General features: G+C 47.9%; 1 protein-coding gene across 1 annotated transcript in view; it reads left to right on the plus strand.

Moving 5' to 3' along the window:
* GMPR (guanosine monophosphate reductase) overlaps nucleotides 1–23084 on the plus strand; it is a 48659-nt gene that overhangs the window by 21064 nt on the left and 4511 nt on the right. The window contains exons 5-8 of the mRNA XM_011962740.1: nucleotides 7492–7573; nucleotides 11868–11974; nucleotides 19161–19203; nucleotides 22650–22803. Of these exons, the coding sequence (XP_011818130.1) occupies nucleotides 7492–7573; nucleotides 11868–11974; nucleotides 19161–19203; nucleotides 22650–22803 (386 nt within the window). The remainder of the gene's footprint in view (nucleotides 1–7491; nucleotides 7574–11867; nucleotides 11975–19160; nucleotides 19204–22649; nucleotides 22804–23084) is intronic.

Genomic DNA, 23084 nt, shown 5'->3' on the forward strand with positions numbered 1-23084 from the left:
TAGCTAAAGGATTGTAAATGCACCAATCACCTCTCTGTAAAAATGCACCAATCAGCGCTCTGTGTCTAGCTAAAGGTTTGTAAATGCACCAATCACCTCTCTGGAAAAATGCACCAATCAGTGCTCTGTGTCTAGCTAAAGGTTTGTAAATGCACCAGTCAGCACTCTGTAAAATGGACCTATCAGCAGGATATGGGCAGGGCCAAATAAGGGAATAAAAGCTGGCCACCTGAGCCAGCAGCGGCAACCCACTCAGGTCCTCTTCCCCACCGTGGAGGGTTTATTTTTTCGCTCTTTGCAATAAGTCTTGCTGCTGCTCACTCTCTCGGTCTGCACTATCTTTATGTCTGCACTATCTTTATGTCTGCACTATCTTTATGAGCTGTAACGCTCACCGCGAAGGTCTGCAGCTTCACTTCTGAAGTCAGCAAGACCACGAACCCACCAGGAGGAATGAACAACTCCGGGTGCGCCACCTTTAAGAGCTGTAACACTCACCGTGTAGGTCTGCAGCTTCACTCCTGAAGTCAGGGAGACCACGAACCCACCTGGAGGGATGAACAACTCCAAACGTGCCACCTTTAAGAGCTGTAACACTCACTGAGAAGGTCTGTGGCTTCACTCCTGAAGTCAGTGAGACCACAAACCCACCAGAAGGAAGAAACTCCAGACACATCGGAACATCTGAAGGAACAAACTCCAGACACACCATCTTCAAGACCTGTAACACTCACTGCCAGGGTCTGCGGCTTCATTCTTGAAATTGGCAAGACCAAGAACCCACCGGAAGGAACCAATTCCGGACATATTGGGACTTGGAGGTCCCTGTGTTGGCTCTGGGAAATGTTTTTGTGCTGTTGGCTCTTTCTGACCTGGTCTGGAGGAAATAGGTCCTTGAGATCTAATCTGTTAAGATTAGATGGAGGCCAAGCTCTACTCCCCTGGGGCAATGCCGTGTCAGCCGCTTCGGGCAGATCTCCTGGAGCCATGGGCTAGATTTCCACGGCTGGACTCTGATATTTCCATGCGTGACTGGTGGCTCATTGGCCTGCCCACATTCTTTCTCAAGGTTCTGAGCCACATGGAGACGTTTCCACCTCTACACCTCTTCACAGAGAGACGGACACATCGTTTGAATGTTCTTGAAGGCTTGGGGCAGGTCTGGGGCTTCACCAGTCTGAGTGTGCCTCCCCTGAGGTACAAGGGGTGTGTATGGCTGAGAGCACCTCTCAGGCTGTGTTCCCTGGATTTTCTGTATTCACCCACTTTGTGGAACCATAGCTGAAAGCTAAGAACGTGATATTATCTCTGAAGAGTCACATAATAAACTCAGTTTAAGGTGGCTATTGCCTTGATAGCAACTATGTTTCCACGGGCAGGTAGTGGGACATTTTCCACGTGCTTGGGAGCAGTCACTGGGGTTGATACTCCTTTTTGTTGTTGTTGTCGTCGTTATTGTTGATACAGAGTCTCACTCTGTTGCCCAGGCTGGAGTGTGGTGGCGCGACCTCGGCTCATTGCAACCTCTGCCTCCCAGGTTCAAGTGATTCTCCTGAGTAGCGCACCTGGTTAATTTTTGTATTTTTAGTAGAGATGAGGTTTCACCATGTTGGCCAGGCTGGTCTCGATCTCCTGACCTCAGGTGATCCACCTGCCTCGGCCTCTCAAAGTGTCGGGATTACAGGCGTGAGCCACCGCGCCTGGCCATATTTCTCTTTTTATGTTAGGGGTTGGCACATCACAGCCTGTGGGCCAAATCTAGCCACCTGCTGCTACCTGTTTGCCAACCTGGCCTGTTACCATCCCATGGAAAGGATTTTTCTTGCTAGAGGACCCCAGAAAAACCAGTAAAAAGTGGGTGAAGAAGTTACTGTTTAATGGGTACAGAATTTCAGTTTGGGATGTTTAAAAAGTTCCAGAGATGGATAATGGTGTTGTACAACGGTGTGAATGTACTTAATGCCACTGAACTGCACAGCTAAAAACTTATTTATTAACAAATACATTTTGTGTTAAATAATTTAAAATAAATTGAATTTTTAGGTGTACAGCTCAGTGGCACTAAGTACCTTCACGTAAAAATTTTAAAAAAATTAAAAAACAAAAATTTTATTTTTATTTTCTACATGTAAAATTTGCACCTAGTAAATTTTATGTTATGTGTATTTGACCACAATTACAAAAAAACTAAAAAGAATGGGTAAAGGAGCAATAAACAGAAAGCACTCTTAAGTGGAGGGACTAACATTGTAAAGCACCACCAAGAGCTGGGCCTTGTGCTCAGAATATGAGAGACTAAAGTGGGTACATCCACCCCCATTTTATAGCAGGATAAATGGAGACTCTTGAGTTGAAGTGATTTGCTTGGAAGTACCAAGTAATGAGGGAGGTCCAGCATTCGACCCCAGATCTTTCTGAACTTACTTTGCCATAGATGTTGAGGCCTAAAGGAAAGCTGGAAAAATTGGGGCAAAGCACTTTTTGTTTTTATTTTTGCCCAGAGAACTTTTGTCATTCTATTCAGGCTGCAGTAACAAGATACGATAAACTCTGAATAGCTTATATTATAAAAATCAGAAGTTGGCCTGGTGTGGTGGCCCATACCTGTAATCCTACCACTTTGGGAGGCTGAGGCAGGCAGATTGCTCGAGCCCAGGAGTTTGAGACCAGCCTCGCCAACATGGAGAATCCCTATCTCTACTAAAAATACAAAACACTAGCTGGGCGTGGTGTCACATGCCTGTAGTCCCAGCTACTTGGGAGGCTGAGGTGGGAGGATCACCTGAGCCTGGGAAGTTGGGGTTATAGTGAGCTGTGATTGCGCCATTGCACTCCAGCCTGGGCAACAAAGTGAGACCCTGTCTCAAAAATAAATAAATAAATAAAAATACAAATCAGAAGTTTATTTTCACAGTTCTGGAGGCTAGGGAGTCCAGTATCAAGGCAGATTCGGTGTCTGGTGAGGGCCCGCTTCCTGGCTCATACATAGATGGTCGTCTTTTCATTGCCGCCTCTTGTGGATCTCTCCCAGGCCTCTTTTAGAAGGGCACTAATCCCATTGTTTAGGGCTCCGCCCCCATGACCTACCTAATCACCTCCCCAAATCCCCACCTGCTAATATCACCACCTTGAGGGTAAAGATTTCAACACGTTAATTTTGAAGGGACATAAACATTCAGACCATACCAACTTTTAAAAAAAAGGGTACAAAAGTAGTTGAAGTCTTGACTTGGCTACTTTTTTGTCTTTTCCATGACCTTGAACCTCTCCTTGACACAGAGGAGGAGCAATTGTTGCCTTCCAGAGCATGGGGGAGCCGGAAACATTCTTGGCTTCCCTAGGAAGAGGGGTTGACTGGCAGAAACCTCCGTCTGCCTGCCTCAGTGCTCTGGACGAAGGCTCATTGCTTCCATGTTGTCATGGCTGCCCAAGAAATGAACGTGCATGAACTGCCCGGGTGACTGAGCCTGCTGTGCTGCTACGCACAGTCCCATTCTGACAGTCCTCCACTCCACACCCGAGGTGCTTCATGACAAGATAAAGGAGACTCCTCACTTAATCACCCTGACCAGCTGCTTCCTGGCCCCGGTTATCACACCCATTCCCAGAGGCTGCTTGATGGCACACCAGGGACTTCACTAAAGCCTGACCACACTCCTGTCGTATTCTCATTTCTGATTTGGTCTTTTCCTCTTTTCCCTTGTTTTGCCCTTCTCGATTTCAAACTTGAACTGACAGCTTTTTGTTCCTGCCGATGGAAACTTCCCCGTCCTCCTGGCAGCATTCTTGCTGTGCTGTGCCTCATGGTTGAGGCATTTCATAATCACTTTGGGTTTTTCCACACAGCGGCAGTGACCACATTTGGACCATGGACAGATTCAGCAGCCACACAGGTAGCTGATGGGATGGAGAGACGTTTGCACAAGCTTCTGGGTTACTAAAGCGGTGTCAGTCTTGTTGATGTTTTTAAACTGACTTTGGCCAGTTGAGGTGGCTCATGCCTGTAATCCCAGCACTTTGGGAGGCAGAGGCGGGGGTATTACTTGAGGCCAGGAGTTAGAGACCAGCCTGGGCAACATAGCAAGACTCTATCTCTGTTTTAAAAATAAATAAGTAAGTAAGTGGAACTTACTTCGACTCTACCTGGTTGTACCTGGTACGTCTATGGTGAGCTGACTTGAATTAATTTGTCTAAAGTAGCCCCTTAAAATGGTTCGTAGGTGGCGCCAGATTGGGGAAAAGAAATCCACATTGAAAATGAAATTGTGGCTGGGTGCGGTGGCTCATGCCTATAATCCCAGCACTTTGGGAGGCTGAGACAGCAGATTTGCTTGAGCTCAGGAGCTTGAGACCAGCCTAGGCAACAAGGCGAAACTCTTGTCTCTACAGAAAATGCAAAAATTAGCCAGGCGTGGTGGCACATGCCTGTAATCCCAGCTACTTGGGAGGCTGAGACAGGAGAATTGCTTGAGCCAGGGAGGTTCACGCTGCAGCAAGCCATGTTTGTGCTTCTACACTCCAGCCTGGGAGACGAATAAGACCCTGTCTCAAAAAGAATAAGAAAAGAAAAGAAAATGTGTGGTGGGCTTCGAGTAGCTTCTCTAAAGTTTTTGTGGTTTGGTTTGGTTGTTTAGCAAGTCAGCCACTGGGGAAGAACTGGAGCTCGCACCCTGCTTCTTAGGCTCCTGTTAGGTTCTCTCTCAGGGACAGAGCTCATGCTGTTCCTCGCACTTTAAAAAACAAAACTAAACACTCCTGCCCCCATTTAATTATAAAAGTAACACACTTCCTAGTGTAAAATCCAGAAAAGATTAAAGAAGAAAATAGTAAAAGTTAGATCATCTCTTCACCTAGACATCATCTGTTAGCATTTTGGTGTATTTTTTCATACTCACATATACTTTTTTTAATAACAAAATCAAGATCTTTCTATTTTCTCCCAACATTATACTATCTGTTTCTCCCAACATTATACTAAAAGCATTTAAACATTTTTCCCACGCTGTTAAACCACTCTTAGGCTGGGTGTGGTGACTCACACCTGTAATTGCAGCACTTTGGGAGGCCAAGGTGGGCAGATCACCTGAGGTCAGGAGTTCGAGATCAGCCTGGCCAACTTGGCAAAACCCCATTTCTACTAAAAATACAAAAATGAGCCGGGCAGGGGGGGTGTGCCTGTAATACCAGCTACTAGGAAGGCTGAGGCAGGAGAATCACTTGAACCCAGGAGGCGGAGGTTGCAGTGAGATCATGCCACTGCACTCCAGTCTGGGTGACAGAAAGACTCCGTCTCAAAAGCAAAACAAAGCAAAAAACAAAAAACATCGCATGGATGGGTCTACACTGTTGGATCATTCCATTTTGGGGAATGTATTTACAGTTCTGCACTGTTACAGAGAATACATCTTTGTAGTTAAATGCTTGTCCACCCTTATGATTATTTCCTTGGGAGAGAATCTTGAATTATTGAATACAAAGAAGTGCATATTTCTTTTATGTGGACAAATTGCTTTCTGGGAAAACATACTATGATAAATTTTCCCAGAAGAAAGAGAGATTCCATCTGATGTTTTCTCTTTAGTATTTACTGTTTACAACTATTGATAATTTGTTAAGTGAAAAGTAGTACCTCATTGGTACCTTAGTTTACATTTGGTTATTCAGTAAGTTGAATACTTTTTCCGTTTTTCTTAGCCACTTATTTCTTTCAGTAGTGTGTTCATGTCCTTTGGCACTTACTCTGTGAGATGTTAGCTTTTTTCTTACAGATTTGTAAGAGTTCTTATTATGTTAAGGATAATAACCCTTTGTCAAAATTGTAGATATTTTTCTCTACCTGGGTATTTGCTGATTGTATGAATATCCGTGTTTATGTATATGTAAGTTTTTTTTCTTTTTTCCTTTTTTTTTTTTACATGGAGACGGGGTTTCGCCATGTTGCCCAGGCTGGTCTCGAACTCCTGGGCTCAAGCAGTCCACTTACCTCAGCCTCCCAAGTGCTGTGATTATAGGTGTGAGCCGCTGCACTTGGCCAAGTTTTTAGTTTTTATGTAGACGGCTCTGTCGTTACGTTTTTTCACTTTTATATGTATTGAAGGTATTCCAGATTTCCTTGTGAATTTGGGGAGTATAACTTTAATTTTAATTCTTTAATCTACCTGTAGTCCTCTTTCTGGGCCATCTGTGATTTTTCCATTGTCAGCTGCTGTTTGGATTGAAGCTTTGAGCCCTCCTCATCACCTTTTCCCCACATCCTTTTATATGAAGTTAAAAGTCACTTTGTCTACGTTAAAAAAGAAAAATTCCCTCTGGGAAGCAATTCAGCAATTCCCTTGGGAAACAATTCAGCGAGAAGACACTTGGACTTCAGTGCAAAAAACATGAGTGGAATGAGTAAGGATTCATTTCGCAAAATATGACTTTGCACAGTTGTGAAAACTCAGCCAGGGCATCTTGCCAAGTATCCTATATACTGGCTGAAGAATCCACAGGGCAGTGAGTTGTAATAAAAAGGGCTATTTTTGCACTCCTAGACTCCTGCAGTGAAAGAACTTGTGCTATTTCCAAACCAGACACATTCTTCTGGTTGATAGATTCTGCCACTTCCTGGAGGCTTGTGTGTTTATTCTTAGGCCAAAGTTTCCTGTTCTGTAAACTGAGCGTGTGCAGATGCTATGTGGTCCATGAGGGCTCATCTGCCCTTTCCTGTCTAGATGGGAATCCCAGCCCCAGAGAGAGGGGCACGCTTCTATTTTCTTCACTGTGTTTTCTAATTCTGACTCTCTGGGGTTCCATAGAGAGTCTTCAGGGGTTTTGCAAACTGTGAAACATTTTTTTGCCCAACACTAAAGATTTTAATTACCAAGAGAGTGTTTCATTGCTGACTTTTTATATTTGGGGTCCCTCTAAGATTTTTTTTTTTTTGAGACAAAGTCTCGCTGTGTCATTCAGGCTGGAGTGCAGTGGCGCGATCTTGGCTCACTGCAACCTCCGTCTCCCGGGTTCAAGCGATTGTCCTGCCTCAGCCTCCGGAGTAGCTGGGACTACAGGCATGCACCACCAGGCCCAGCTAATTTTTGTATTTTTAGTAGAGATGGGGTTTCACCATGTTGGCCAGGATGGTCTCGATCTCTTGACCTCATGATCCACCTGCCTCAGCCTCCCAACATGCTGGGATTACAGGAGTGAGCCACTGCGCCCAGCCCCCTCTAAGATTTTTGTTGTTGTTGATTGCTGAGATGTCTGAAAAGCCCTGACCTGGACGTTCTAAGGTCTCTTCTAGTTCTTAAATCCTGTAATGCTGTATCTTCTCATGCCACCAGCTCACCCAAGGGGCCTTTCCCAAAAGTGGTCTCCAGGTATGAAATTCTGTGTTCCTTTTTTGTCCCCCAGCTTTAGGACGTGCACATCCTCATGTTCAGGTGTGGAGTTCCTCACCTTCATACCAGCAATAGTAGTTCACGATCGTGAGCTGTGTTCTTTCTGTCTCAGGCAGGGAACGTGGTGACAGGAGAAATGGTAGAAGAGCTTATTCTTTCCGGAGCAGATATCATCAAAGTGGGAGTTGGACCAGGTAAGACTTGTTAGGAGCACGGCAGGGGGCATGTGTGGGGAAGAATGGGATCTGGGGCTTGCGGGGGGACTGGAGATCACTAGAAGGGGATGGATGCACGAATGACTCACAGATATTTAAAGCACGCTTTTTCTGGAAGCATCATTGAGCTTCTCAGGGAAGCCCCTGAGCAAAGTATTATTGAACTGCTTTTTGATGCCCCCAGGGACCTTCTAAATGAACTTGGATGTGGTTAGAATATGAGGGCTTGGTTTCAGAACCAATGTGGAAGGAAAGAACGTAGATTTCACTGATGACCCCATGCACCTTGAAGAGGAAAGTGAGAGGTGAAGAATCTGTAGAGACAGTTAATAAACATGAATGACTCCAGTTTATGTGAAGGTTTGAGGGACCCCACACATTGCAAATAAGCTTGCAGTGAGGAGGCCACATTTGAACTTGACCCATGGCCTAGGTAATGATCACCTTTGGCTCCTCACCGGATACATATTAGATGTAGATTTTTGACCATGTTCTTCTCCCAGGCGTGCTTTCTTAGGACCACCCATTGGCATCTTAAGCAGAAGAACAAGGTGGAACCTTCTGTTCTCGTCATGGGTGGTGCCATTTTCTCATGGGGCAGAGTTACTGTTTGCTTGCCCTCTTTGCCATGCATGAAGATGAGCTGCCATGTTTTAAATTCATCCATGCACATCCGTCATTAACCAGACACTAACATTGAGGAGCAAGAAAGAAGATACACATTTTCACTTGGGACTAAAAAACAGCAAAGATGTTTCAAAAGAATCTCACACCCAAATGACACTACCAAAAAAGGAAGCAAACCTAACCCAACATGAGAGGAATCTGTGGGAAAACGCACAGCTGGGAGGCACTGGAGACGCTGTTGAGCTGTGACTTGGCTCCGTGATCAGCCTGAGGGAATTGGATGTGTATGAAGAGAATATTAGGAAGAAGAGCCCTATAGATTCATAAAAATGCCCAAGCTTTTAACATACAGAGAGATGTTCAAGGTTAAGTTTTTCATATTGCCACTTGTTTAAGCCAGTTAATAATGTATTCTGAGCAAGTGGGAAGAGGTCTTTACTGAGTATCTATCATTATTGAAAAGACAGAGAAAGGATAAGGCCCTGTTCTTCCTGACCAGGCTGCCTCCTCTTAGGGCAGGCTGTAATAGATAGACTGATAATAGAACAAAATAGGCTAATAAACTAGGAAGACTCTTTTTTTTTTCCCAAAGGCAGGGACACTCACTAGTCACCTGTTTAATCAGAAATATGGACCTGATGCGGTGGCTTATGCCTGTAATCCCAGCACTTTGGGAGTCCAAGGTGGGTGGATTGCTTGAGCTCAGGAGTTCGAGATCAGCCTGGGCAACATGGTGAAACCCTGTCTCTACTAAAAATACAAAATAAAAATTAAAAAGTAGTCAGGCACAGTGGTGTGCACCTGTAGTCTCAGCTGCTTGGGAGGCTGAGGTGGGAGGATCACCGGATCCTGGGAGGTGAAGGCTGCAGTCAGCCAAGGTCGTGCCACTGCACTCCAGTGTTGGTGATAGAGCAAGACCCTGTCTCAAGGAAAAAAAAAAGGAAACATGTATTGAGTGTTCGCCAGCTACTATTGTGTTGGGCAGGTGCTGTACAGGATGTGAAGGTGTGTAAGAAGCTTCTTGGCTCTCAAAGCTTTTTTTTGGAAAAAAAAACAACAACAGTGTTGCTCTGTTGCCCAGGCTGGGGTACAGTGGTGCAATCTCAGCTCACTGCAACCTCCGCCTCCCAGGTTCGAGTGATTCTTCTGCCTCAGCCTCCCGAGTAACTGGGATTACAGGCATGCGCCACCACACCCGGCTAATTTTTTGTACTTTTAGTAGAGATGGGGTTTCACCATGTTGGCCAGGCTGGTCTCAAACTCCTGGCCTCAGGTGATCCGCCCACCTTGGCCTCCCAACGTGTTGGGATTCCAGGTGTGAGCCACCGTACCCGGCCTTCTCAAAGCTTTTCTAGATGTGATCTCAAGCATTTACTACACTTGTTTTCTTGCACATCTTTGTGTCTGCATTCTATTTCCCCAGAAGCTGTATTGTCCTTCTGCTCTCACTCTGTCTCCCCACCCCTCTGGCTGTCTGTATAGAATAGATGTGACTAAAGAGAACAAGGGGCCTCCCTCTGGCTGTCTGTGTAGAATAGATGTGACTAAAGAGAACAAGGGGCCTTCTCTGAGCCTGATGCACGGGAGCCACTTCTTTAAATTGTTTGGAGACCATATTTAAGTCTCACACATTCTTTATGGTAAAAACATTGCGTATTACATATCTAAATGATAGCAGTACTGGATGTCTATTGATTGATAGATTTCATTCATTACTGAGCAACCCCTGGGAACTGGGAAAAAGCATCAGAAATGGATTCTCTGCCCCTCTAGTCAGGAGAAAATATGTGCCAACTTTTTTCACCTGGGTGTTAATCAAAACCGCCTGTGCCTTAGTTAAAGCTTCTTCCTTGGCTGTTCTCAAGAAGGCAACTGGTCTACCCTTTATAGGGCCCTCACTGTGATCAGAGCCCCAGGCCTACTGCAGCTGAGGCCCCCACCCCCGGATCTAGCAATTGAATGGGAGAGGAGGAGAACAGCCGAGGCTGAACCAGGGGTTACACCTCTTATTCTGCACAACCTCCGGTTGCAGGGCGGAGGGAAGGCGCCTTCGTGGGAATGAGACTTGTTGGCTCCGGGACTGTGAGTGACACATGGCAGGACACAGGGAGCTACAGGACTTCCGTGGACTCTGCCCCACAGCTGATGCAGGAGAGGGGCTTGCCCTGTCTCTCCTGGTTTCTTTGCTAAATCCAGGCCTGGGGAACACAGACAGAAATTAGCATCTTACAAGGTAGTGGTGGCCGAGAGCCAGAGAGGAGGCTGGGCCTCAAAGCATCCCACCTCCGGGTCTGGTGGGAGGGAGGAGTTCACTTCTACCTTTACCGTGTTCTCAGAGCGCCCTCTCATGCACACCACAAGACATCCGGGAGGGTCTGAGTGAGTGGCAGTGGAGAGAGGGATGTGGGTGACTCATTCATTCTTGAGTCCGCACATTCTTTCAGTGACTATTTATAGTGCCTTATCCTATATGAGGCTGTGTTCTCAGCACCTGATAACAACAGTGAATGTCCGTGGAGCCGACCACCCAGCAGAGAAGACAGACCCTTAACATTCTCACACAGATCCTGATTGAAATGCCTCTTTTTGAAACTGCGATGAACAACTCCCCTGGGGCAGTGACATTTAAGGAGAAGCTGGAAAGATGAGAAGGGGTTGGCTGGGCGGGCTGGTACAGAGGGGAGTGTCCGAGAGAGAACATTGTGTCCAGAGTGCCTGTGGTGGGAAGAAACCTGCCCCATTGGAGAAGCAGTGCGGAGGGAGGGGAGCAGGTGGAGCTCGATTCTGCTGATCTGGGTAAAGTGGGGTGCTGCGGGGGCACTGGGAAGCTTGCATAAGGGGAGGTATGATAAAGAGGTCAGAGTGTGACTTGGCCTGGACCTAACTGGGAGAACAACCAAGACTGGGGCTGACTGTGGCACACGCAGGCAGGAGGGTGCTGGCGTGAGCCCTGCATGGAAGTGAACCTCCGGCTGGGCTGCAGGGGACTTGAGGGGGGGCAACCAGGAGGGAGATGGACAAGCAGCTGGGCCCTGTGGAGCACAGAGCTGAGTGAGAGCAGGTGAGGGTGTGAAGGGTGTGGTTGCTGCAGGCCAGGCCCTGGGCCAAGAGGTATCCCTCCCTGTGCCATCTGCCCTCTGTTACAACCCCAGGAGACTGTGTTTCTCTTTGCATTTTACAGTCCAGGCAGTGAGACTTAAAAGAGGTGAGTCATTTGGCAAAGTTTGAAGGTAAAGAAGCTGCGAGGCTGTGGGAGGATTCTGAGAGGTCGTTTAAAGCAGAGTGTAGACTTGTGGAAAGGTGGAAAGGAGTAGGCGTTTAAGTGTGGAGAGATCAGTGCTTGGCCACTGCATGGGAGCCGATGCGCAGGGAGGAGTGGCAGTGACAGGTGCATGGTAGAGGGGAAGGCGATGTCTGGGACATCAGCCAGTGACAGTGATGAGGACTGAAGGGGTACATGACCAGGCGGTGTGGTTGACAGCGACCTCCGGCGTGCAGGTGGGCAGCCCGTTCCCCACATCTCCTCTGCCACAAAGGCTCACCCTGGTCACTAGAACGGGCTGCGAAGGTGATGGGGGCACATTTCATGTCACAGTGTTCTCATGTGTAACCATCTCTTTGGGGGTCAACTTCTTTCTCTGTGCAGGTTCTGTGTGCACCACCCGCACCAAGACAGGAGTAGGGTACCCCCAGCTGAGCGCCGTCATTGAGTGTGCCGACTCCGCCCACGGCCTGCAGGGCCACATCATCTCTGTGAGTCTCCGCCCGGGGCGGGGGCCGGGGCCGGGGGCTGGGGCCGGAGCTGGGGCTGGGGTGTCTTGGGAGCCCCCTGCACCCTCGCTGCTCTTCTTCCACTGACTGAGCATCCTGTGGGCACGGGAAGCAGCTGGGCACTGCGGTCACAGTGCTGACATTCAGCAGAAACAGAGGCTCTGCTGCCCACGAATTCCACAGTGAGGGTGGCAGGCCTGGTAGGCAGAAGCCATACGAGCAGGTTGGGTGGTGCATCCGATGAGGGATGTGCAGGCAGCTTTTACAGCACAGGGTAGGCCAGGCCCCACCTGCTTGCTAGAACAGTTGTAGCAAAGCCCCACAGACTGGGGGCTGAAATTTCAGTATCTCACCGTTCTGGAGACGAGAAGCCCAACATCAGGGTGTTGGGGGGGCCACGCTGTCTCTCAGGGCCCCAGGGAAGGATCTGTTCCAGGCCTCTCTGTGACCTTCTGCTGGTTCCGTAGCTTGTGGCGTCCTCCCTGTGTGTGTGTGTCTGTGTGCAAACATCCTCTTTTCCTGAGGACACTAGTCCTTTTGGATCGGGGCCACCCTCCTCCAGGATGTCCTCATCTGAACTGATGACATGTCCATTGTCCCTGTTTCCAAATAAGGTCATATTCTGAGATGCTAGGGGTTAGGATGGCAACATGCAAGTGTTTGGGGGGACCCAGTTCAACCCATAACAGGCCACGTATCCCGTATTCAGGGTCAGGGAAGGTTTCCTGGAGTGTAATAGGGAGACCTGATGGTTGAAAAGGAATTTTTCAGATGAGAAGAAAGAAAGGAACAGAAGCACTGGGGAACCAAATCTCAGTCACTGCATCTGGGGCGAGTGAGCTGAGGGGCAGGCGTGAGGGGGCAGCAGGAGATAAGCTTGAAGGCAAGAATGGACAAAAGCGGTGGGATCCAGCTTTAAGGATGGGACTTCTCCAAGAGCACCAGGGAGCTATGGCAGAGGTCTGAGCAGGCGAGTGCCCGACTCACTGCCTTGGGGCGGATTGAAAGGGGCAAGATAAAAAAAGAGAGCCCAGCTGGGACAGCATTAGTAATTCAGTGGGGAGGTGACTGTGCCCTGTAGCAGGCTTGAGAGCCGTCTCCAGAATGGACTGACATTTGGGAGGCAGAATTAAACAAGTGTCGGCAATGGAGTAGGTGCTTGGAGGGCCCTGGAGAAGGAGGAGGAGCAAGGCTACGACTGGCTTACGTACTGGCTCACGTGCTGGCTCACCTGGAAGATGGCTGCAAAGGAAGAGGTTCGGGGCTAGTGTGGTGTTCACTATGGCACGTGTCTGTTGATTTTGAGGTGCTCGAGGGGCATCAGAAGGGAAATTGCACATGAGGCATTGTGTTCATGGTTGGAGACCTGGCAGCTTTTAGTCCATAGATGATGAGTCTTGGGAATGGTGCTCAGGTAACAACTGAAGCTAGGATCAAGGTCTTTCACTCGTTGTCCAGTGCAGATTGCCTGAGCTCCTTCTAATGCCTCATCCAAGTTTTTCACCCACCCATCCATTCATCCAGCAAGTATCTATTAAGCATCTACTGTGAAGAATCTAAAATAAATGATTAAAGGTTTATTGGTTAATGACAGAGTTCTAAGACCCTCCACTCAATACCCTTTGCCCCAGTGAACAAATTAATATCCATTTACCGAGCAACTAGTGTGTAAAAGGCTGACAAAGAACTGTCGGTCTACATTTGCTAAGAGGTTATTCAACTCACGGGAGCGGCCAAGCAGTAGTACCATTCCGCAGTATGTCAGTGGTTCTCAAATCCTGAGTGCAGCCTTGTCTGAGGCTGGCTGCATGAGGATCACCAGAGAGGCTTTTACAAATCAACATTCCCAGACCCCATCCTAGTGAACTGACTCTTTCAGAGGGTGGTCCCCCAAATCCCCATATGTAATTAGTCCTGTCTCCATTACCTAATAATGTTAACTGCTGAGCATCTCCATCAAGTCAAAACTTGGACCCTATATCATAAGTGTTACTTGAATGACCACTATTTCCTAAGTAGTGGAGTTCAGATTAATAAGGTTTTACTCTGAACATATTCTGAGATCCTCATGTCTTTGTAGAAACTTCAGACTTGCTTAGTTTACAGGGCTGTTTAGCCAAAGATTGGTGGTAGGGTGGGGTAGAGGCTCTGTGTGTCCCAGAGGTGAATCTGATTGGAAATCAAGTTAGCATCTCTTTACACAGTACCACCTAACTTATAGTGTATCTCAGCAGTTCTCTTAAGCCTGGTGCCCAGACCAGCAGCATGAGTATCAACTGAAAACTTGTTAGAAATTCTTGGGCCCCACCCGCGACGTTACCTACTGAATCAGAACTCTGCAGGTGAGGCCCCGGAACCTGTTTTAACAAAAGCCCTCCAGGTAGTTCTGATGTCCTCTTAAGTGTGAGAGCCACTGGCTTATAGAGTAGAGGCTCAGCATACGCTGGCTGGGTGAGTGTTCCTGAACCAGGTCTCATCTGCTGGTGCCCAAGGCGGCAACTTCTCTGAATTTAACAGTTAGGGACAATGACATCCCAAGCCTGGGGTACTGGTGCAATAGGAAGGTAGCACTTCTGATCTTGCTTGTGTTCTCTGAGGTTCTTTATTTTTATTTTTATTTTTATTTTACTTTTTTATTGATTTTTTTGAGATGGAGTCTTGCTCTGTCGCCCAGGCTGGAGTGCAGTGGCATGATCTCGGCTCACTGCTAGAATGCCTCCCAGGTTCAAGCAATTCTCCTGCCTCAGCCTCCCGAGTAGCTGGGATTACTGGCACGTGCCACCGCTCAGCTAATTTTTTTTTGTATTTTTAGTAGAGGTGGGATTTCACCATGCTGGCCAGGCTGGTCTCGAACTCCTGACCTTGTGATCCACCTGCTTCAGCCTCCCAAAGTGCTGGGATTACAGGCGTGAGCCACCGTGCCCGGCCTCCGAGGTTCCTTTTACATCAGTGCTGAGAGGTCTCCTAGATGGGGTTAGGAGTTCCATTTAGCCAGAAAAGCAAATGAATGGACTTAGTAGAATTTGGACCCTTGCCCTCAGCTCAGTCCTTGTAAGCAGCTGAGTGTCTTGGGGTTTAAAGCAGCCATTGCCCCTACACTCCCTTTGTCTAACAGGGCACGGGCATGTTTCTCTTACTTGCCAGTAGCCCTGAACCTGCTGGAAACCCACCAGATGTTTTGGATCCTGCCACTTGGTCCAGTTTCCTTCTAGCTGTCCCATTTTACACTTTATTTGCTGAATTAGCACATTGGTGCTGTTGAAGTTCAAAGGAAGCCACAATGTGGTGTCTGTTCAGCATGTGCTGATACCCAAGAGGCTGGCCTTCAGTCGTGTTTCTACTTATTGTGGCCCACATGGGCTTCAGAGAAGCAGAGAGGAAAAATTCAGGATACTTCCTGCATAGGTGAAGATTAAGGTGGGATCAGTTAATTTTTTGTTGTCACACCATTATTTAGAAATACCTAAACAAATTCATTCAAATAACTAATCTTTTTTTTGAGGCTGGAAAATTTTCCCAACAAAATATGTTTAACCTAGGAAAAGTTAGAAATGCAAATAAACACAAAAAGGAAAATAAGTATTAGCGGTAATGCTATCATCTTAAGATAACCACTGGTTCTAAACTTGTTTTTCCATTTTTATAGCTGTGTGACCTTAGAAGAGTTGCTCAACCTTTCTGAGCCTCATTCCCCCCCTCCCCGCCCCCTGCCGTTTACAAATATCTCCTTCAGGTTCATGACTTTGAATGGCAAAATGACTTTTAAGTTCATAATAGTTGCTGATTTTTAGTAGGTGACTGACTTGAACTCTTTTCTCTGCCTACTCCATGTTTGCCATCACCATCCTTCCTTTGTTTTAGGATTGAGCAAGTATTTTTCTTTTTTCATTGTGAGTATTCAACATGTGAGCAAGTATTTTTTTTCCTTTTTTTTTTTGTTGTTGTTGTTTTTTGATAGAGTCTTGCTCTGTCAACCAGGCTGGAATGCAGTGGCATGATCTCAGCTCACTGCAACCTCAGTCTCCTGGGTTTAAGCGATACTCCTGCCTCAGCCTCCCGAGTAGCTGGGATTACAGGCACGTGCCACCACACCCAGCTAATTTTTGTAGTTTTAGTAGAGACTGGGTTTCACCGTGTTGGCCAGGCTGGTCTCAAACTCCTGACCCTAGGCGATCTGCCCGCCTCAGCCTCCCAAAGTGCTGGGATTATAGGTGTGAGCCACCGTGCCTGGCCTGAGCAAGTATTTTTAAGCAAAAGAGGCAAGCTGACAGTTCACAAGTTATCATTCATGTCCCATGATGCCGTTTGTACTTAAATATAATGTTAACTCTTTTAGAAAAACAAGAAAAAGGACTCCTTGTAAATTACTGCCTTGAATACTTGCACAGAACAAAATACTAGCCCAAATGTTGTTGTTGTTTTTAACAACCTTTTAGCAGCTATGAATATTTATGTGTGAATATACATGTATGTCTCAGATTGTGGGAGCTACTCTGCTTCCCGAGAACGTGAAAAGACACTGAACACTTGGAAATGTACACAGTAGGAGGAAGTAGACTGCCCTGTCTGTCCTAAGGCATCATGTGAAGTCGAATTGCTCTTGGTTAAATGTGCAACCATTACCACATATGGTTGTTTGGTCTACGCTGCCCATTTCACAAGTGCAACTACCAAAGTACCCTGTGAGCAGATGACGCCGTAAATATGATTTCCCTTTTGCAACACGCCATACAGTTGTATTAACTGTGGATCTCTTGGCCCATCCTGGGAAGAGAAAGGCTGATTTTCTTGGGGTCCCAGTGGCACAGGGTTCCTGATTCAGGCCTCATCACTGACCACAGTGATATAAAATATTCAGGACACCAGAGGAGACACAAATGAGTGAAGAAAAAGAGTGATTTTGTTTTTGTTTTGTTTTTTTTTTTGAGACGGAGTCTCGCTCTGTCGTCCAGGCTGGAGTACAGTGGTACGATCTTGGTTCACTGCAAGCTCCACCATTCTCCTGCCTCAGCCTCCCAAGTAGCTGGGACTACAGGTGCCCGCCACCACGCCTGGCTAATTTTTTGTATTTTTGGTAGAGATGGGATTTCACCGTGTTAGCCAGGATGGTCTTGATCTCCTGACCTCATGATCCACCCGCCTCGGCCTCCCAAAGTGCTGGGATTACAGGCGTGAGCCACCGTGCCTGGCCAAGAGTGATTTTTTAAAAAGTCATGTTTTAAAAGGACTTATTTTAATGGGAGCATGAGTTTATTTAATGTGTTTGAGGCCAGAAGTGTGAAACACTGTGTAGAGCTGGTTTTGATAAAGAGATAAAGCACTTTAAAATTAATTGGCAGGGCAAGTGAAGGGCATTTTGAGGTTGTACCTTTGAAAGGTAAAGTAAATAAATATGCCAGGATTTTGAAGCATTAACAAGGGGTGTAGAGCCACAAGCCCTGTTCCTGTCTTCACACAGAGGGTTTGGGCCAGATAACATATGAGACCACCTCTGAAATAATTATTCCTCAGTGCTCTGTGGCTCTCTGGGGGTCAGAGAAGCCATGTATGAATAACACATTGGATTGAGGAAATAACTATGGTCAGTAAATGTTTGTAAAGAAAAGGTGCAGCCTTCACATTTAACCTTTTGATCAGAGCTGCAAAGAAGTATTGAAACAGTATTGGAGTTCTAGCTCCTGGAGTGACAGGCCTCATTGGTACATAGAGAAAGGGGACTGAGTCACAGAGACCCTATGTTCTCAGTTGGAGATGTTCTTTACAAGGTGGCTCATCCCATTTCCCTGCCCTCCAACTGCAGAGGTGCGTGCACCTTCCTGCAGATTGTAACACAGGGTAGTCTGGGTACCCTGTCTTTTCTCTGTTCCTTCCCAAAGTGGTCCCATCTTCTGGGGACAGGTGCTTCCCTCTGAGGCCCTGCTGTTTCTCCTAGACCCACACTTAGCTTTGGGCTGTGTCACCATCACGTGAGCCCTGACACTGTTGCTGTCTCCCCTTGCGCCATAGTGTCTGGCTGCTGCTCCAGCGTACTATTGCTGTCCATTTGCCCCTTAAATTGCACCCAGGCTACATTAGGAAGAGTAGGTAGCATTCTGGGCATTTGGTGTCTTGGGTTTATAAGAAAATGCAGCTAGCGACTGGGTGCGGTGACTCACGCCTATAATCCCAGCACTTTGGGAGGCTGAGGTGGGCAGATCACCTGAGGTCAGGAGTTTGAGAGCAGCCTGGCCAATGTGGCAAAACCCTGTCTTTACTAAAAGTACAAAAATTAGCCGGGCTTGGTGGTGGGCACCTGTAATCCAGCTACTCAAGAGGCTGAGGCAGGAGAACTGCTTGAACCTGGGAGGCAGAGATTGCAGTGAGCCGAGATCATGCCACTACACTCCAGCCTGGTGGACAAGAGTGAGACTCTGTCTCAAAAAAAAAAAAAAAAAAGAAAGAAAAGAAAATGCAGCTAGCTCTGCATCCTGGAAGACTTGTACTGTGTGGCTGGTGTTTAAACATTACCTCCCACAGCTGAACCTTGCTGGGCAGCCCAAGATAACAGACTGGCCCTGCTATACATTAAACCAGCCCAAGTGTGGTCTGCGTGGGCAGTGTGGGTGAAAGAACAGATGTTTGATTTTAAGGTAACTGTGTACCATACATGAGGAATAGGAAACATGGAAGTACCTGGAAAGATAAAAGGATTAACTCAATGTCCTTTTCTTGGCTCTTAAAAGAATTCAACCCTTGTACTAAATAAATCTCACCTCACAGCAGCCAGAGAGGGAAAGGTGACTTCTAAGTGAGAATGAGCGTGGACAGTGGAATGGCTGGGTATGTTATAAAAGGGGCTGGCATGGGATGAGGGCCAAGCCCCTCCACCACTTACAGCCCCTGCTGCCTCCTGCTCTGCAACAGAAGTGTCCGAGCCCAGGTGGGCAGGTGGGCAGTGGGTGGTGCCAGCCTCTGACCCACAGAGGAAGCCTGGATGGGCCTGGGGAGTGAAAGGTGCGATATTGAGGGGAGTACACTCGATCAGACAACAACAGCCATGGTGGGGGGACTTGGGCTCATGGGCTTGCTGGGGGCTGTGGTGGGTCTGAACCCCCAGTCACTGGATCATCCGGGGACAGCCTGGCTGAGCTCCTGCTGATGTCTTGTCCTTGCTTTTTCCTCTGTGAAGGATGGAGGCTGCACGTGTCCAGGGGATGTCGCCAAAGCATTTGGTAAGGCCGGGCCCTGGTGCAGAGGGAGGGAAGGAAGGAGGAAGAGAGCTCCTTGCATCTCTCCAGGTGGCAACCTGAATGAGGAGGGGGACCTGCTGGGGAAGTTCTGGGCCTCCTGGAGTTTCCTCTCCGTGGGTTTCAGCCCCAACTGGCCCAAATCCCAGCATTGATTTGGTTGTGGTCCGTGGTAGAGCAGGCCACAAATGCCCTAGGAGATGGATCTAGGCGTAACGTCCTGCAAACCAGGAGTGGGTGAAGTCAAGGCCTCTTCATCCCAGGGAAGAGAAGGCTCAGGGGACCTGTCCAAGGGGACCGTGACAGGTGTGATGTGTAGGAACTACAGACGGGGTTTTTTGGACCCAGCCTGGAGAAGTCCGGTGGAAGGGACTGGAGGAATCCCGCAGCGGTTTCTCACTGGAGGCTGGAGCCTGCCTCCCACTAGGGGGCAGCAGTGCCTGCTGTGAGCCCGTGGGATTGGGGATCAGGGAGCGGTGGTGGGTGGGCAGCAGGTCCTGAGCTTTTCTCGGGAAAGCACTAGACGGTCCAGCCTCTCAACACCACAAGCAGCAAAGTACAGCTGCCGAGCCCCGTGTTGGCCACTGAACTGCAAACTGCATTCGGAAGTCAGAGCTGGCCGTGTGGCTGCGGGCTCCAGAATTGAAATGGGGGTTGTGGGTGCCGGCTGGGAGCAAAAACAGAGCTCTGACGCCTCAGCCCTTTGCTGATGCCAGAAACAAGAAAAAAATGGTGGCAGGAAACTTTCTGTCATAGGAATTCTGGTGTGTGTGTGTGTGTGTGTGTGTGTGTGTGTGTGTGTGTGTTTTGTTTGTTTGTTTTTGTTTTTTTCAGGCTGGGTGCCGTGGCTCACACTTGTAATCCCAGCACTTTGGGAGGCCGAGGTGGGCGGATCTCTTGAAACCAGGAGTTTGAGACCAGCCTGGCCAATACCCCCATCTCTACTAAAAATACAAAAAAAAATTACCTGGGTGTGGTGGTGCACGCCTGTAATCCCAGCTACTCAGGAGGCTGAGGTGGGAGAATCACTTGAACCCAGGAGCCAGAAGTTGCAGTGAGCTGAGATCATGCCACTGCACTCCAGCCTGAGCGACAGAGTGACCTGTCTCAAAAAAATATAAAAAATAATAATTAAAAAATGTTCAGACAACAACCCTGATAGTGACAAAGGAAAACGTTAGGCCAGTGTTCTTAGCAACAAGGTTTCATAGCAACCCAAAGAATGTCATGACAAATGGGATTTAACCTCATCCTAATCATAAATCCTATCTGTGGAAGGGAATCTACAAACCCTCCAGTGATTCCAGCTTCTTCTTTTAAGGTTGAGGGGACTGAGGCTCTAGGAGGGAATGACAAGGTCACAGTCCTACAATCAGGGGCAGAACAGGGAGAACACAGTGCCTCTGCTAACTAGTGTTGTCATTTACCCTGTATTGTAAGGATCATCGGCCAAGGGCATTTTTACGGTTGGTTTTTGAGCTGAATCTACTTAATACAGGTGGTGGTCCGTCTTAGACTCTTGTGTTGCCTCACACGTGCTCTCTGTACACAGAGAGAGCCGAACACACTTTAAAGTGGCTGGTTGTTGAGAAGGTGCCTTGTAGATCACAGTTCCCGGCCTTTGGACCACACTCAGCTCAGTCTCCTTTGGGTGTCATTCCCTCATCCGCTGTCTCTCAGTCAGTGTAGCCATACCTGTGCCAAGACTCAGTGGAGTGAGAGGGACCGTGTCAGGGAAGGATGCAAGAGTGTCCCGAAATGAAAATGGTTGGGAACCCCCTCAAAGCGTTCTTTCGGTGGGTCTGTGCTCTGTGTTCCTGCTGTTGACATCTGCTCCTTTGCAGCTGCCGAGGAGGTGCTGTGCTTCTGAATTGTAGTCATCAAGAATCCTGGCTGGACACCAGTTATCCTCTGTCTCGTTAAAATTATGGCAGGAGGACCAGGGAGTCACATTCGTGTTAGGAACCCCAAAAGGGAGGGTCTCCAGAGGTTGCTGCCACATAGGAAGGTTGCGTTGTGCTTTGCTTCCCTGAGTGCCAGAAAAGCATGCCTTCCCGTCATGCTGAACGGAAGGGGCTGTAACGCCAATGCAAAACCCAGAGTGCTCTGCCAATGTTTAAATGACCAAATCGAAGGTATCAGGGCCACTTTCAGGGGTTCCTATGTTTCCTCCTCCTAATTAGGATTTGCCAGGCTCCCTTCCTCCTTCATCCTATTACTTAATACATCTGCACCTTGCTACTGTCTTGTTCTGTTCTAAATGTAAACCCTCAGTAGGACTTACTCAGGGGAGGTTGTAGCAGTTCCTTAGTTAATAGGCAATGAAGAATCCCTCTGCACAGTGATCCATGAACGAGATGGGGAATGATAACTATTTTTATTATTTCTCCCACATGTTCTTTTTACTTTTTTGACAGCTAATCATTCAGCATCTACCATGTGCCATGCACTTGGGATAAACAGAGCCAGCCCTGGGCCTGTTCCAGCGTAGCCCACAAAGACAGGCAGCTTCAGTACCTCTGTCTCCTGTGCCTGTCCTGGAAATGTGCTGTCATTCGGTGATTAGTCTGGCAGAGTATTTACTCTGGAAGTCTAATGCGTAGCATTGTGGTGGTGCGGGTAGAGTTTCACATGACTTCCATAACACAGGGGCTTCTTTCCTTGAAGCTGTCTCTAGTGTAGGAGCTTCAGTCTGTTCTGAGGCCCTTTCCTGATGTAGAAGCACAGGGAATGTCAGAGTGCGGAGAGCTTCGTATATAGACCAGACACCTGAGGGGGCATCATAGAGGAGTCATAGCATTAAGCACAAGATTAGATAACATGCTTTCTAAGATACTGCCCCCCCACTTTTTTTTTTGAGACGAAGTCTTCTGTTGCCCTGTTGCCCAGGCTGGAGTGCAATGGCATGCTCTCAGATCACTGCAACCTCCGCCTCCTGGGTTCAAGCAATTTCCGGCTAAAGTTTGTATTTTTAGTAGAAATGGGGTTTTATCATGTTGGCCAGGCTGGTCTTGAACTCCTGATCTCAAGTGATCCACCCACCTCGGCCTCCCAAAGTGCTAGGATTACAGGCGTGAGCCACCGCGCCTGGCAGAATACTGCCCAATTCTTAATGTTTCTCTGATTCTAAAAGAGTTAGATCTGAGGAAGGTGCTCCTAGTTAGCCTTTAAAAGCCATTCAACATGATCCAGTATATGGAACGCAAGCCTTCAGTAGGCTGCATTTGTTTCTCCCAGTGTCCCATGGCCCTGCCTCCCTGCATAGAAGCCTGCCTTTTTCCAGGAGATAGGCAAGAGAGGTCCAGCCTTTCTCTTGGCTATAGCTGTGGGGGAGGGGGGTGAACTGGGCAAGCACTTGGATTTTTTGAGAGTCTGTTTCCCCTGAGCTCTTTTCTCTGCTACTCCCTTTTATCCCCACCGTTGGCATTTAGGAGCTGGAGCAGATTTTGTCATGCTGGGAGGAATGTTTTCAGGTCATACGGAGTGTGCTGGAGAAGTGATTGAGAGGAACGGACGGAAGCTCAAGCTCTTCTACGGGATGAGCTCTGACACGGCCATGAAGAAGCACGCGGGAGGAGTTGCTGAGTACAGGTGAGGAGGCGGCTCCGGGGCGCACCCTCGAGGCCTGGCCTTGCCCTTGCTTCTTACAGAGATGGGATGGAAGCAGGTCTGAACAGCAGCTCTGTGTATATTAACATACCGTGGGAAGGGGTTCTTTTTTTTTTTTTTTTGAGACGGAGTCTTGCTCTGTCGCCCGGGCTGGCGCCCACCACCTCGCCCGGCTAGGTTTTTGTATTTTTTAGTAGAGACGGGGTTTCACCGTGTTAGCCAGGATGGTCTCGATCTCCTGACCTCGTGATCCGCCC

This window comes from Colobus angolensis, unplaced genomic scaffold (genome assembly GCF_000951035.1).
Source record: "Colobus angolensis palliatus isolate OR3802 unplaced genomic scaffold, Cang.pa_1.0 Scaffold6, whole genome shotgun sequence".
Classification (NCBI taxonomy): Eukaryota; Metazoa; Chordata; class Mammalia; order Primates; family Cercopithecidae; genus Colobus; species Colobus angolensis.